The sequence below is a fragment of the Diaporthe amygdali genome, assembly GCF_026229845.1.
Source record: "Diaporthe amygdali strain CAA958 chromosome Unknown NODE_6_length_1560011_cov_65_102424, whole genome shotgun sequence".
Taxonomy (NCBI): domain Eukaryota; kingdom Fungi; phylum Ascomycota; class Sordariomycetes; order Diaporthales; family Diaporthaceae; genus Diaporthe; species Diaporthe amygdali.
The window spans coordinates 617,775-632,769 of NW_026517026.1; the positions used below are offsets into that span (position 1 = coordinate 617,775).

Below are 14,995 nucleotides of genomic sequence, written 5' to 3' on the forward strand. Positions count from 1 at the left end.
CCGATTCTCCCGGGAAGGTTGACGTGTGTGCAATACGACCTTCGTGGAGTTGAGTGGTTCGTCTCCGAGATTCGAATACGATGGGTCGATCGCACACGACTGAATGATGGGGTGAGCGGGTGGATTGGAAATGTGAACACCTAGTTTAGTACTGCGCGTATTGATCCGGGACACAGGAAGAGAACAAACAGTATCCATTACAAGTGTCCCGTAATAATAATAATGTTAATAGTACATACTTTTCGCATGCCATGCCAGGCCATTCCCATGCTTTCCAACGCTATGCAGTTGCCGTCCGAAATAACTCACACAATACCCAGAAGGTTAGAGAGAGGGAGATAAAGAGCCCCCAATGCCCCCGTTCAGTCTATTTCCATTAGGGTTGTTTGAAACTCGGGCTGAACCTGAGGCTGAGGTTGCCCCCACGTCCGCCTCAGCCAGTCTGCGAATCTCTCGGGCACGACATTCACGCCGGGGTTCTCATTGATGATTTCATTCAGGTTCGGTCGTCCGAGGTTGTATCGTCCGTCTGCTGTTGCCAGCAGCTGCTGGAAGTAGAACCAGCGGCGCCAGTCGTTCGTGTTCATGGAGTAATTGAGGTGCGCTTGGATCTCGCTATACTCGCGGATGATCAGGTCGAAGGGAACTGTGATTTCCGGTCAATTCAGTTACTCCAGGTACATTTGGCAGTGGCGAGAACGGTCGCTCACCTCCACGCGCGCTCATAGCCGCGCCGACGATGTCCCGCACGCTCAGCTGGTCCCCTCGCATCCGCAGCTCCCGTGGCCAGTGCTCCGGCCCGATCTCGACGGCGGCAGCCACGAAGCGCGCCACGTCGTAGACGGAGGTCATGGACACCTGCACCGCGGCGCCCTGGGCGTTGCGCTCGACGATCTCGGCCGTTGCGGCGCCGATGTCTATGAGGAAGTCGCCCTGGGCGGCGATGTTCTGGCCCAGCCCGATGTTGAAGATGCCGAGCCCGCCCGGGGACAGCCTCTCGTACAGCACGCCGCACGAGAAGACGGTGAAGCTCATGGCGGGCCCAGCGCCGGGCGGCTGCGGCTGCGACAGCTCCCTGAGCATGCTCAGCGCCTGCGCGGAGCCGCGGTCGAGAGGGTCGTTGGACGCTGTCGGGCGCCGTGCGAGGGCGCCCTCGAACTCGGAGGGCACAAAGGTGCGGACACGCGCGCGGTGCGCCGCGTCGATGAGGTGCAGCTGTGACTGCTCTGAGATGGTTGATATGACGAGGTCGACGCCTCGCAGCTGGTAGCGGAGCTCCTCGACGTTGGTGAAGTCAACCACTGCCACCTGAGCCCCTAGGGCCTCGAATTCCGGGTGTTGCTTGGGGCGGGTGTCAGCACGATTATACGACGGGGGTAAAGGCAAGGCTGAGGGTGAAAGAATTTTCAGGCATGTTGGTGCTGCTGTTGCTGCTTACCCTGTTGGAAAGAACAAGCAAGGCATTGGCGGTCTGGGCTATCTCGCCGGCTAGAATGTAGGCAAAGCCGCCTCCGCCGGCGATTGCTATTCTCATCATGTTTGTGTGTTATGTCAACGCCGGCTCGCTCACCCCCATTTTGCCCGGGATCCAGAAGAAGCCTTGTTAATAAGAATCAGCCTCTATCCTTGGTGAGGCTCCGCCCTCCCGCGTTTGCCTCCCACGGTGCCTAGAATGGGGTTTTGTTTGAGAAATGAATGGGGCAGACGTCAACCCAGTGGCACGGGGTGAGCGAATGGTGTCCACGGAGAGAGCCTGCTCGGGAAGAGACCATCCATGTGCAGGAAAAGTGATCTGCCTGAGTCAGGGGTTGCGTACGCCGTGACTGGCTGGACCGAGGGATGGAGGCCAGTGGCCGGTGTGGTCGTAGGGGGAAATTTGGTACCCTCCCCCAGGCGTGGTGGGAGCGTGCCGTGGGTGGGTGTGGGTGACAAGAAAGGTCGCGGCTGCTGGTTGTCTTGGTATTCAGCACTAGAAACAGGAACTCCATGTGCACCTCATGCAAGGACCCCCGGGATATCTGACTACCTCCGGTACATATATGTATGTACTCCGTGCTCAGACTCAGACAGGGGGCCACGGGCGACATGGCAGCTGCAGCATGATGGACACGAGCTGGCGCAGTAGCTGCAGCTGCAGCTTTAAGAAGCACGTAAAAGGCTCATGAGGGATCACGGCCTTCGACACTCGCACAGCTGGGCCCCGTAGGGCTGAGAGTAGCCCACCGGGCAGTGGTAGGCTTGCAGGTTCCCGCATCGCGCCCGCATGTCTCGGCAGTATGCAAGGACCCCATACACGGCCTCGCTCGAACGTTTCCCGTGCTCAAGTGGTCTCTGCGTTCCGGCCTGTGCCCATCGCGGGGACCCCCGCAGGGGCCTTGGTCAAAGCAGGTCCACGCAAGTCGAGCCGATAAGGTGCTTGGGTTCCCTCGGACTGTGTCCTGGTGCCTGAGGGCCTGGGGAAGCAGCCTGACAAGGACACCAAACCCCCATTCAGGCTGTCTGCCAACGGACGTCACTCGGTCGTAGGAGACCCCGGGAGTAAGCAACGTAAGCAAGGGCACCCTCCTCATCCACCTCGGTATCCCATCAGCGTATCCACTGGGTCGCACGAGGCAGCAGAGACGGGGAGGGGGGGAGTGAGACGTGGGGTAGGGAAAAGACAGGCGAGCCGTCTGATGGTTCCGTATACAGCTAGGCCACGCGGAGGGGGCAGGGGACAGAAAGGAACTAGGCAGGGTACGAATGTGAGTATCTGATTGTGATGTTGCAGGGCAGGAGTTGTGAGGAATGCTGCTTGGCAAGTATTTGTCTTATCTGCGTCCTCGCATGCATGCGAGTAGCGATCCAGCTTTGCCCCGGCGCCACGGAGCTGCATAGGAATCAGGTGCTGGATGACGGAATTCCGGCGTATAGAGGATGATGGAGGAACAATGATGGAAGCCGATAGGATGCGGAAACGATCGATTCAAAGCTGGAAGGGCAGAGTCACATCGTGTGGACGGTTCCCCGTTGAGCCGGTTCGGTCCTCATCACCCGGTTGGTGTGTTTATGTGCGAGTGTGGGTGGGGAGGGGGGAACGGGGGAGGGGGTTTTACAGAGCGCATTGCTCTTCTTCCCAACAAGGTTTCGATCGGGGAGGGGACCAAACACAAGAGAGGCACGGCAGCTGAGAAAAAAACTCGTCTTTCCTTGCTGCCGTGTTTTGAAAGTTTCGAGCGTTGTCACTGACGAGGCTCTGTTCTCGCGTCATTGGAGGGCCCGGATGCTGCCCTGCCAGCCTGCATGCAGCAGTCCAGGCTTCCTTACCACCGGTTCAGCCCTAATCTTCCAAAAAGTGTCAGGATGCAACCTTGATCTGCTGGGATCCCGAGCTTCCAGCAAGTTTGGGGGCCGTACAGGGGCCAATGAGCCTTAGATTGCGGACAACTGGATGATGGAGCGTCCGAAGCGAGGTTGAAGTCATCTCAAAGTCCCCGCCTTCGTCTGAAGTCAGGAGGCAGGGGACAGGGGATGAGAGCAAGTGTGGCTTATCACAGTGCTAGTCTTGGAATATTCAGAACGCTTACTGTGTTCGTGTGGCATTGCTGTGGCGTCGGCTCAATCCAAAATACGTTGAATATTGAACATCAACTGGATGAGTCGCGTCAAATACACCCAAACCCAGCAAGATCGTTTGCAACATATTTGTCAAAATATGGCGTCGATCCAATGACCTTAGTGTGGCCTTTTTTTTTCCAATTCATTTGGTGCTTTACGATTGGGAACGGCCTTGATTCGGAACAGTTCTCTGGGCGTGGGATTGCGTGGGCTTCTGCAGGTTCCGAACGTGAAAAGGATCGAACCCGCATGAGGTGATGACTGAGACGGCGATCCTCAGCCCTACGACGGGAAGCAAGGGTGCAGATCCCATCGCCCCGTGTACAGACACGGCCGGTGGCCTGTTCTAAGGTTATTTATGCTACAGTTCCACACAGGTCTTAAAAGTCCTCGTCCGCGTCAGGCTTTCACCGGTATTGACGGCGATGGCGAGCAGACACAAAGCCGATGCAGAGCTGGCGCGTCGTCGTCGCAGCCATTTCAAAACTGCCTCATGCTCCTGTCTCACCTGCCTGCGGTGCGCTTTGTCAGCCACATGGCGGCTCCAATCGCCCACACCGCGATGGTGGATTATGTGAGACCCCAGCCATCACTCCGAACAATGTCGGAACCGGTCGTCTGGAGCTAGGATCAGGACACACTCTGCCACCATCGTCATTTGATTATCATTATCAATACTAGAATGGATTCATTCTCATATTTCGACGCCAGTAACTGTTGATTGAGGCTCGAGTGGTAGTGAGTCGAATTATGGTTCCGGTGATGCGGATGACGGTCCGGTGTTGCGCGATGCTAGAGTTTTCAGCATGTCATCCGTCGCCTCGATGCAAACAATCCTTGTACTACACGCATGCAAGGCTCCAAAGCTGTCTGACGGAATTGTCTTCAATTGCTCACTCATGTTCTAATTCAAACTGACCTTCCCGTCCTTCTTACTGTGCTTTTCTGACACCTCCGACTGACCACGGCTGTTCCCCCAAGATATCAAACACAGCAATGACAACATCACAATCCTTCCTTATCCAGTTTCGCGGCTCCACTGCCACCAATGTGTCGATGCCATAACTCGACACAAGCCTGTCCGAGCTCACGTCATCTGTCTTGAGACCCAAAATGCGGGCCAACCTGGACTTGATCGCGTCCATGATAGCGTCACACCTTTCGTCGAACGACGTCGCTGCGTGGATGCGAGCTGCAGAGCTCCGCCTCTGCGACTCTGAATCAACAACCCAAGGGCCGAGATCACCCCCTTTCTGGAGCTTTCTTGGACGCTTCCAAAGGGGGATGTCTCATCGAGGGCGGGATTATCTCGCTATGTTGGCTGAGGTCCGCAGTAGTCATCGTTCCGACGAGCATTTGGCTGCAGCTGGGGCAGAGGCTAGATGAATCAGGTGGAGGCCCAGGTATGGTTTCTTTCCGCGTGGCTGGGTTGCAGGAGTGGTCCAGCACTGCGATCAGATCCGCAGTCCGGACTCCTGCCAATATCCTGGGCATCTCACCACGTCCGCCGGTAGTCTTTGCGCTCAGTGAAGATGCCTGCATCGAGTAGCCAGCTGAGATGTCCTGGTACGCTCTGGCCCCGGTGCGGGCTCTGGACAACGCATCACGAGACGTCGAGATTTGGTATTGCTAAGCAAAGATGTAAATGACCCAATCTTGCCATGAGGTTCAAGGCGGCTTGGGATGAGGCACCGGAAACGTGAGGCAACGAGCGGGTTTCTCACGCCATATTCTATCATGTACTTGATCATGACATGGCCTAGGCTTCCAAATTCACTACTAATGACGTAGGCTGTGTCGACACCGAAGTGCCAGGTGCTTCTATAGATGAGATGTCTCTGTATCACACGTCAGTCCTAGATAGATCCTGTGATACCGGAGTCGAAAGATTTAGGGATCTGTTTGCTCACAGTTGCTTGGGTCCTGGTGATAACAATCAAACCAGGATTTCTTTTCGCTCTGCATGAAACTGAAAGCTTTCTCAGCCATGCAAGCGGATACAAGTGCAAAGGCCCGAGCCCTGGTAGTGAGCACCATCTTCTTGATGAAAACCTCATTTGCCAGATTGATGTTAGTCTTCACAGTCAGTATTAGATCCGCAGCCGCGGAGGTGACATTTCTGGCAAATATGTCAGTAAGAAGCAGCTAGTTGGCCATGATGCCTGCTTTGTCGATGTCAAAAAGCTTCCAAAAGACGCAATACATCCTTAGCTTGCCTTGGAGGATTTACCCTGCAGGTGAGTTTACTATCACATTGGCTCCATATAAGTCTGTCACGCGTGCGATGCCTCGTGCGAAGGATGTGTCGCGGCTGTGGAGGATGTGATCTTCGAGTATGTCCAGTAATTTGACGAGGTAATGCTTCTTTTCGTCTGCGAACTGTCGCGAAGCTTCTACTTTGCGATTAGACTCAAATAGAAAAACGAGAAGTCCACGATGGCAGAGACGGTAGTCATAAAAAGGGATCAGGCAGAAAATTATTCTTGACAGCTATTCCGACCGTCATTTTTCCGGTTGCACCAGCCGCCGAAAGACTTGAGCTGGATCATATGATATTCATCCCCCCTCCCCCCCGAGAAATCGCGAACGCAGCGGTGTGGTTGGGGCATAGCTGAAGCTGGCTATGATGATACGTCGAAGAACAGGTATAGGCATTGCCATTGTAGACAGGCTCCTTTCGACCATGTTCATTTATAGTCTATGCATATCAGGGGCTCACAACCGCTCCGTCGTAGCGAGCTGATCGTACCATAATTGCTATAAATCCATCTAGCCCCTTAGACGTAAAGAGGAAGTTCGGCATAAGATATTTATCTGCCATGGTTGAGGAGATAATATAACAACCAGATTCAGATACAAGAACAATGTCAATTGACTCGTTTCAGATTTGGACGAGAGACAAGAGCTCCCGACGTCCCAGAAATATAGCTTCAGACAGCCCTATTGCCGACCCAGTATTCCCACGGTGAGTTTGCAAATTCCCCAGTAGCTGTGATACAGTGACATTTAGCTCAATATCTACCTAATGAATTCTGTAATATCGATTTTGCTTGCGAATGGCGATCGCCTACAAAAATTCCAGCCTGACGGGAGTGCCGAGTCGTCCTAGAAGCCCGTATTCAGTGCCATGGTACCAAAAAGTAAAAAAATTCTCCGATCGAATAGACGCTGTATGGTACAGAGTCTGACAAGAGTGAGACATGGTCATCAGCCTCAGTGAGCCGCAGCCAACGGAACTTGTTTTTCGCGACTCTGTTTCGCACTAAGCGGGTTGAGTTCGAATTCAGCCGCATTCGCCTTGCAGCTATTTCACGCAGTGTATCGGAACAAAAGTCCTTCCCGACCTACAAATGCACGGAAATTCATCAGGGCCACATCCGCTGGTACCAACTTCAATTCCTCTCTGTCTCGCCTAAGGAGGTGACCGACGCGATGGCACAAAACAGGCAGCTCTACACGACTCTCTCTATCCCGCTTCGAGAAATCCGCTTGCTCCAAATACTGCCGGACTCGGATCCGAATAGCCTTCAGTGCGAGCTGAGTGTTCACCGCCTCGATGAGTCCGAAGTGGTCCACTACACTGCTCTTTCTTACTTCTGGGGACAGGAAGACCCAGCAGGACGTTGCAAAATCGTTTTGAATGGTCACATCAAATCCGTCACCCCGAACTTGCTGCTGGCCCTGCAGTCGTTTCACGAACTCGGCGATGCTGGCTACCTGTGGGCTGACGCTATCTGCATTCAGCAGTCTGACTCGAAGGAGAAAATGAGCCAATTATCAATTATGGGCGAGATCTACGCGAGGGCCACCAAGACCGTGATCTGGCTGGGACCGAAGGAGGAGGATAGCGATCGAGCAATGGACCTGGTAGCCAATTTACGCCAGGGTGATCTCGCAGTTCCTCAGTTCGACACAGAGATGACGCGGGGCCTACTTGCGGTCACAAAGCTGCTACACCGACCGTGGTGGAAGAGGATGTGGGTAGTGCAGGAAGCCTTTCTGTCCCAAAACCCTATCGCGCGGTGTGGAACAAGAGAGGTTCCTTTCCCGCGGTTTGTCTTCCTGAAGAAGCAATCTGACGAAGCCTACTGGTCGATGCAGGTAAAATGGCGCGGCATTACCTTATTCGAGCGCGTGCCTTTCACATCGTGTCTGTCCAACTGGGACGTCACCAGGGCGGAGCTGAAATCGACGTGGAGGTCCTCTTTGTTCTCGTGGATCATATCCATGAGCGACAAGTTCGAAGCGACTGAACTGCGTGACAAAGTCTTTGCTCTTTTGGGCTTGGTATGCGAGGAAGACCGCGCAGTTATTCGTCCATGTACTGAAGATGAAAAACCGTTGCAAGAGATCCTGATCGACGTTGTACTACAAAGTGTGCGGTCAGAGGGACTGATGTTTCTGAGCGTCGTCGAGCCCGAGGATATGAGGCCTTTCAACCTTGAGCTTCCATCCTGGACACCATATTTATTGGGTGGACAAAGCACGCAAAACTTGATTGGATATAAGCCACGTTTCGGGGCGAATTCGGATGCAAATCACGACGCATGGGAAAAGCTATTCCTAGCTTCCGAGCTTCTCTTGTTCGATTCAGAGTCCGAATTCAGCCAGGATAGAGACGCCAAGCTTATTTTTCTGGGAGGTTGTGCGGTAGATGAGGTGACTTACACGGATCCTATGCCCCGTGTCATGGAATACCGTGGCCCAGACGATCTCGTGGCTGCAAAACGCAAGGCGGAACGGGTGCGAGCGACCATCGACACCATCCAAAAATGGGAACTGGTAGCCCTCGAACCGTCGATCTTCCCTGCGGATGCGCGTGATGACGCGCATGGGGGGCGTGAAGAAGCCTTTTGGAGGACTCTGGCCTGCGATGGGTCGGCGACTCGAGTTAGGCCCCTGCCACTTGATTGCGGACATCGATTTAAGGCGTTCATGGGTAGGTGTCCACCGCCTGGACGAGACGTCCTTATAAATGAAACTCTCCAGGACGATTGGGTCAGAGAGTACGCGGTCCCCGTGGTCGCGAAAACTATGCACAGGTCTTTCATTCTGACGCGTGAAGGGCGCATGGGGCTTGCCGTTCAGGGTGTCGCAGTGGGTGACTTGATAATTATAGCCAAGAGATGCAACGTGCCGTTGATCATACGTCGGCGGCCAGATCGAGGCTTCAAATTCATCGGTGACGCATATGTCCACGGCATCATGGATGGACAGGCTGTCACTCAAGCAGCTAAGCAGGGGCTTGGGATGGAGCTGTTCTGTTTGAAATGAAAGATCTAGACTGTATTACTGAACAAACGTGTCTGTCAGTGCGAGGAAGTATCTTGGTTCTGCGAAACCCCCATATTTTGGTGCAGGCATTTACGTAGAATCTTCAATGCAGAATGCTGTTTTGATTATGACGACACGAGTATACGGCACCTGGACTGAGTCATAACAAAGACCGAGGCTGAAGTACGACAGATGACGTGAAGTGCAATGCTGTCTGAAAATCGACTAGATGGATCCACCAAGGTTGGTTCACTGCCTGGAAGGAATGATGCAATTCTACTACCTGATAACTGAAAAGGGAGATTAGACAGGCATGGGTGCGTCAAAGGCTGCATATATGCCATAAACGCACACAAAGAGATGATTATTCCATTATATATTACATTTAGCCATTAGCTCACTTCGATTGTGCCTAGAAAGACAGATATCGTCGTGGATGTCGCGTACAATATCAAGCCTAGTTCATTCGTGCCAATGTTCTCCCTGCACGTGCGGGACAGTATGTCCCTGGGCCCGATTGGCAATGACTTGTCTGGCCGATGTACCCTCGAACCACTTCATCCTTCGTTGGCGACCCCTAGAACAGAATGGATGGCATGTGTGCAATGATCTAGTGCGGATCCTTCTCCCCATCCTTTCTGAGTGCTCGCACCTTAACTTGCTGCTGTGAAAGACACTCTGGCTTTGTTAACAATCATCGATACAGCTAATAGGACAAGATACTTCTAGAGCTGATCATGCTCACCTGTTCAGCCTTGGGAAAGGTGATTGAGATTGTTGGGCTCGCATACGGATCCGCCTGTCAGAACCCGGCAGCTGCTCAGCCGCTCGACTCAGGCAAAGGAACCTAGCATTGTTTGCTTGTGCCAGAGCGAGACTAGAGCAACTCAATAATTATTCCGGCGTAGATTCTACGCAGAGGCTGCGGGTTCTCTGCTCTCGCAACTCTCACGATGCGAAGCCCAACAGAAGTAAGCACTTCGGCAGAACCCTGAAGGCTATGTTTCTCTAAATTCGAGAGACCGCGCAGGTAGTGTTGCACATGGATAGCTGTCTTGGGACAGGAAGCCAATTCATATTGAATCCGTTTCTCATCCTGCTCTGAAGGAACTAGAAGTTGAAGGGTGGCAGTGATGGCGGATAGGCCGGTGAAGCCGAAGGTTTGTCCGGATGAACGTCTTGGTAGACTTCGAGAAAGCTCTTTACATCTATACATCACGCATCAGCACATACGAGATTCGAATCGGAACCGATGCTAGGATCAACGTACCTTTCGCATTCTCGAATGACAGGGACAATTTGGTGGAGCCATCTGTCCTCCAGATATCTAGTACCTTCTTATCTTTCGTCTGCGTTACGGTACGATCATACAGCTTCATATCCAGCTCTATTTGCCTGCTCTCTGTACGGTCGTGGAAGCCCATCGTGACCAGCGGCCTGGGAGGGTTGGCACCCTCGTACTTCCTCCAGATACGGAGCACCTTCGCCCTGGCTCGCGTCTCCACACCGCGACGGATCTCGCGGGGCAGGAACGTCTCGATGAGCTCGCGCTCGCGCACTTTGGAGATGAAGCTTTTGCAGTTGGTAGAGCTGCCGAAGACGTATGTGGGGTCCAGGCAGTAGATGCGGAACCCGTCTCGGTCTTCGACTGTGATCTCGTGCTGCGCGAGGAAGTTGACCCTCCGCGCCCGCACCTCGCCATCTGCGTTCGGCTTGGTGCCGAATGGGATCCGGTGAGTGACGATGACTTGCTTGTCGCTACTCTCGTATTGGAGGATGCGGGACGAGTTATCCCTTTCCAGGATATTCACGTGCTGCAGGGCGATCCTGGGCCCGTCTTCTCCTAGAAATAGTGTGGCCGGGAGGTCGATGAACTCCAGAGAACCCCTGCGACTAATAGTAGGGGTGAGTGCAGGCTCTGGCAGGAGTGCATATGGTGGAAGGCTAGGTGTCCGCCCTGGTTGGCTTTGTTGACTGCCATGTGAACTAGGGGTGGGAGGAAAATCCACGCGGTACAATAGTAGTCTTGTGTACATCCGTGTGAGGTCTTCGTTGATGATACGGATTTCGTTCTCGAGACTCGCTGGCCATGTAAAGGTTAGGCCACGGGAGGTTCTCAGGCTTGGGTCGTGCTCCTCGAGCAAGTTCCTGCACTTTTCCACCAGTCGCACCACCCTCTCCACATCTGGATGGTCCTCTCCGATTCGAAGTCTCAGGTGGGAGAGCTCTTGGAGGACATCTCGAAGTCTGATAAGTTGTCCTCCTTGATGCCGAGAGCGGCGCAAGTTGCCTGCGAGATCAGCCACGAATGAGCCCAGCTGCACAATCCCCGCCACAAGCCCGAAAGCCGTGACGGGATCCATCGGTGGTGGAGGAGATGTGGGCTCTTGGATGTCACCCAAGCTTCATCTGATGTATCAAAAACGCATGCATCTCTTCATGCTTGCGGGTTCATGGTTCCAGGATGTTCCGGTTAACATGGACCGAGCCAAGCAGACGGGACGAACGAAGAGTTCGCATATTGTGCGCAGTGGAGCGTTCCCAGCGCGGGGAGACAGGCGCACCCTGATTTTGAGGGGGAGCCGCACCATCTGCTTCGGTGTCTCGTTTTCTCTTGGAGGGTCGCCAGAGGCCCGCGTCCGCCCTGCATTTGCAGAATCCTTCTGCAGTGTTCAGTCGATTCAGCTGCGCCACCCGACACGTGCAGCGAGGACGGGCAAATGGCTGGTGCGCCGAGAACGAGACAGGGTACTCTTGGGGTAGACTAATCCGCGTTGGGTGGCGTCACCAGGGCGTATTTCCCACCCAGCAGAGATGCTGACACGATTGAGCCCTGGCTGCCTGGCTGCTTGATCCAGATGAATTGGTTACACGACCTGAGCTAACAAGCCGTCTGAGAGTTGTCATAAAGCAGTGCTGCGGCCGAGCAGCCCGGAACGGATCTGAAGCTTTCACAGTCGAAGTGCTTGAGCGTGTTCATGCATTGTCAATATTGAATCCACACCTACTCCGGCTCTGAGGCACCGCTCCTGCTGTCAAGATGCTTGACGGCATCAAGGCCGAGCAAAGCTCGAGAATCTCACGCCTGCGGCTACCGGATCCTATGAGGCAAGCTGATGTTCATCCAGACGTCGGGCATATCACCGTGAGTCGCCCCGACGGACATTGTCCCCTGAGAACTTTGCTCACAACCGTGTTATAGGATCGGCACGAGCGAGAGATCGCCATTCTGCGTATTCTTGACTCCATTGGCTTCAACTGGCCTGTATTTTGCGCTGTCGCTATCGGATTCCTAGCCTCCTCATACAGCCTCTTCGCCACGAACTTTGTGACGCCGGCTCTACTCTATGTCTACCCGCCGGAAGGCTTTAGCCATGTGGACGTAGGAGAAATGCTTGACTTGACCACCTTGAGCGCTACCCTGTTCGGAATGGTCGTCTTTGGCTACTTCGCCGACCGAGGAGGGCGCAAGAGGCTATACGGCTGGGAGCTGATCATTTTGATTCTGGCTACGGTCGGGCTTGTTTTGTCTTCTCAGGGATTTATGCAGACGGATACGAACGTGGAAGGGGTCCCCAAAAATTCGATGAATATCTATGCATCTATTATTTTCTTTCGGTGTTTGTTGGGATTTGGTATCGGCGCAGAGGTATGTTACGAAGCCTGGGCTGGCAACTTTTCAGAAGTAGGCTAAAAAGCAGTTTTCTAGTACCCCGTATCAGCTGTCATAGCAGCTGAGTTTGCATCAACGGATACAAGAGCCGTCATGATGGCCGCCATATTCCTCATGCAGAGTATTGGACGATTAATGGCCCTCGGCATCGGCCTCGGCTCCCTGCAAAGGCTCATGCAACACTACAGTCTTGGTATGAACGAAGTCGATGGAGTTTCGGCTGAAGTCAAGGCCAAAATCGTGATAGATATAGTCTGGCGGATAGTTATAGGGATGGGAGGCGTCATGGCACTTATTGCCGTGGGCCTACGACTAATCATTCCCGAGTCACCCCGATACTTTTCCGGCATCCAGAAGGACTTGAGGAAGGCTGCTCTCGCGGTCCAGCAGGTCGGCGGGAAACTGGAAGACGACCAACGATCGGAAATATCAGTCTCTTCAGGTGTGCATCACCGCTTTCACAAAGACGAAGACCCAACGCCATGGTTCAGAGCCGCCCGCAAACACCTTAGAGAAGGCGGCTGGAAGCCTTTGGTGGGAATGTCAACTATATGGCTGCTATTGGATGTGTGCTTTTACGGTACCAGTCTGGACAGTCCTCGAACGCTGAATACACTGTGGCTGGACCAAGATGCTTCCAACGCAAAGTTGCCGATGTGGAACGCCGACCCCGGCTCGCCCAACGCCACTATTCAGCAGATTCTAGACAACAATGCTAAACGAACTCTTATCCTTTCCTCCATTGCGTCACTCGTTGGAAGCCTTATCGCCATTCCAGTGGTCCATTTTACAAACCGGAAAAGATTACTCATAGGGACTTCCTTGGCTTTAACGCTTCTGTTCATCGCCACCGGAGCCAGTGTCGTGCGGACGTACGCGACGCCAGACCACGAGGTCAGCATGGTATTCTTCGCGCTGGCCCAATTCATGTTCAACGTCGGCCCTAATACGCTTACTTTCATAATGGCGGCCGAGATATTCCCCACTGTCTTCCGAGGAACGTTCTACGGCATCTCAGCTGCAGCAGGAAAGCTCGGCGCTATCATCATCAGGGCCATCGTGGCAGGTGCGGGTGATGGACACAAAGAGCTCGTTGTTTACTTGTTTGTCTTCAGCGTGATTATGCTGATCCTGACTGTCATCGCTGTTCTTCCAGGGGCACTCCCAGAGGTCCAGACGGACACAAAGAAAACCGCCAACCGGCCCGCGTCGACCAGGTACTCTCTGGAAGCAGCCAACGACGATGAATCGGATGACGGAATGCCCGAGAATTGGTGGGGAAAGTACTTGCCCAGGCGGTGGAAGAGCATGGCCCTCGAGGATATCGCTCGGTATCCACTGCCTCAGGATGAATTTGCATTGCAACACGACAACACTTCCGTAGATCAAGAGCACTTTCAAGTCGCGAGCGAGCCTGTTTTTGCAAACAGTGCTCATCAGCCAGATTTCTCGCCGTTTCCATCCGACTTTACCAACGGGGGTGTGGCGCGTGGTGAGATAGAAGATGGTACCAAGAAGTTTGAGGATGAGGTCAATCAGCGGTTTTCTTCTCCTATTCCGCGCGAGATGAGTCCGACGAGGAGATAAGCTGCTGATGAAGAGGAGGCTCGTTCAGTATTTCAGTGGTATGGCATTCAAATTGTCTGGAAATTTATGCCTTTGATAAAACTTTTCCATCAGTGCATTTTTCTTAACTCTTCCAAATAGCACTTGATCAGATTTGAGCTAGAGTTCAAATTCTGGCTTGGAGATTCATACCTAATCTTCGCGAATTATGAAGTCAGTGTTGAATAGAGCCCTGCTATGACGTCGTACATTTACTATTCACTTCATTCTCTCATCGGACATTTCACACGTACGTTGAGCTCTTGTTACAAAATTTAGTCCTCGAGCTAGCTCATGGCTTATAAGGCACCATTGTGATGGCTTTAGTGAGACGGGTGGTCTAATGGTAAGGCGCTCGAGAGTTGGATGTGAGCAGCAGCTCGAGAGATGGTGGTTCGACTCCTTCACTGTCGCCATGTTCCTTTTCTCTTTCTCACTATAGTGTAGATATCTTATATGACTACCTGGCATGATAGCCTGGACAATTGAATGAAAAAGTCCATTTTCAACACCATCCTGTCTGACCCTAGGCATATTCTCAGTTGTTGGTGCTCATCTTCACAAGGTAATATCCAGGCTCATAGGAGCCGGTCAACATGAAATATGCGACGAACCCTCGAATATAAGTGTGCTTTGGGCAAAGATACATTTTGAATGCAACGTCAGATCAACTGCAGGAGGTCTACTATGTCCCGTCAGAGGTTGAAGAGAGCATCATTTCTACGCTGAATTTTGAGCATGATCATTACAGACTATCTGAGAGTGACCGCAGGGGTACAGTAGATGGAGCGCGGCGTCAGTGTTGATCCAAGGTGAAGATTTGCTACTTTATGTGAGCCACTTGGC

At 53.1% G+C, this 14,995-nt stretch overlaps 4 protein-coding genes across 4 annotated transcripts; 2 read left to right on the forward strand and 2 right to left on the reverse strand.

Moving 5' to 3' along the window:
- Positions 1-362: 362 nt before the first annotated feature.
- J7T55_000934 (isoflavone reductase family protein) lies at positions 363-1,537 on the reverse strand (the record flags this gene model as incomplete). The annotated part of the gene is made up of 3 exons (XM_053140202.1): positions 363-646; positions 711-1,341; positions 1,439-1,537. The coding sequence occupies 3 exons, from the start codon at positions 1,535-1,537 to the stop codon at positions 363-365; spliced, it is 1,014 nt and encodes a 337-aa protein (XP_052996584.1).
- Positions 1,538-7,029: 5,492 nt separating this feature from the next.
- Positions 7,030-8,871, forward strand: J7T55_000935 (HET-domain-containing protein; the record flags this gene model as incomplete). Its single annotated transcript, XM_053140203.1, has 1 exon — positions 7,030-8,871. The coding sequence occupies one exon, from the start codon at positions 7,030-7,032 to the stop codon at positions 8,869-8,871; it is 1,842 nt and encodes a 613-aa protein (XP_052996585.1).
- Positions 8,872-9,981: 1,110 nt separating this feature from the next.
- On the reverse strand, positions 9,982-11,234 carry J7T55_000936 (uncharacterized protein; the record flags this gene model as incomplete). The annotated part of the gene is made up of 2 exons (XM_053140204.1): positions 9,982-10,079; positions 10,142-11,234. The coding sequence occupies 2 exons, from the start codon at positions 11,232-11,234 to the stop codon at positions 9,982-9,984; spliced, it is 1,191 nt and encodes a 396-aa protein (XP_052996586.1).
- A 115-nt stretch (positions 11,235-11,349) lies between these two features.
- Positions 11,350-14,131, forward strand: J7T55_000937 (uncharacterized protein; the record flags this gene model as incomplete). Its single annotated transcript, XM_053140205.1, has 4 exons — positions 11,350-11,598; positions 11,912-12,016; positions 12,074-12,520; positions 12,581-14,131. The coding sequence occupies 4 exons, from the start codon at positions 11,350-11,352 to the stop codon at positions 14,129-14,131; spliced, it is 2,352 nt and encodes a 783-aa protein (XP_052996587.1).
- Between the last annotated feature and the right edge of the window lie 864 nt (positions 14,132-14,995).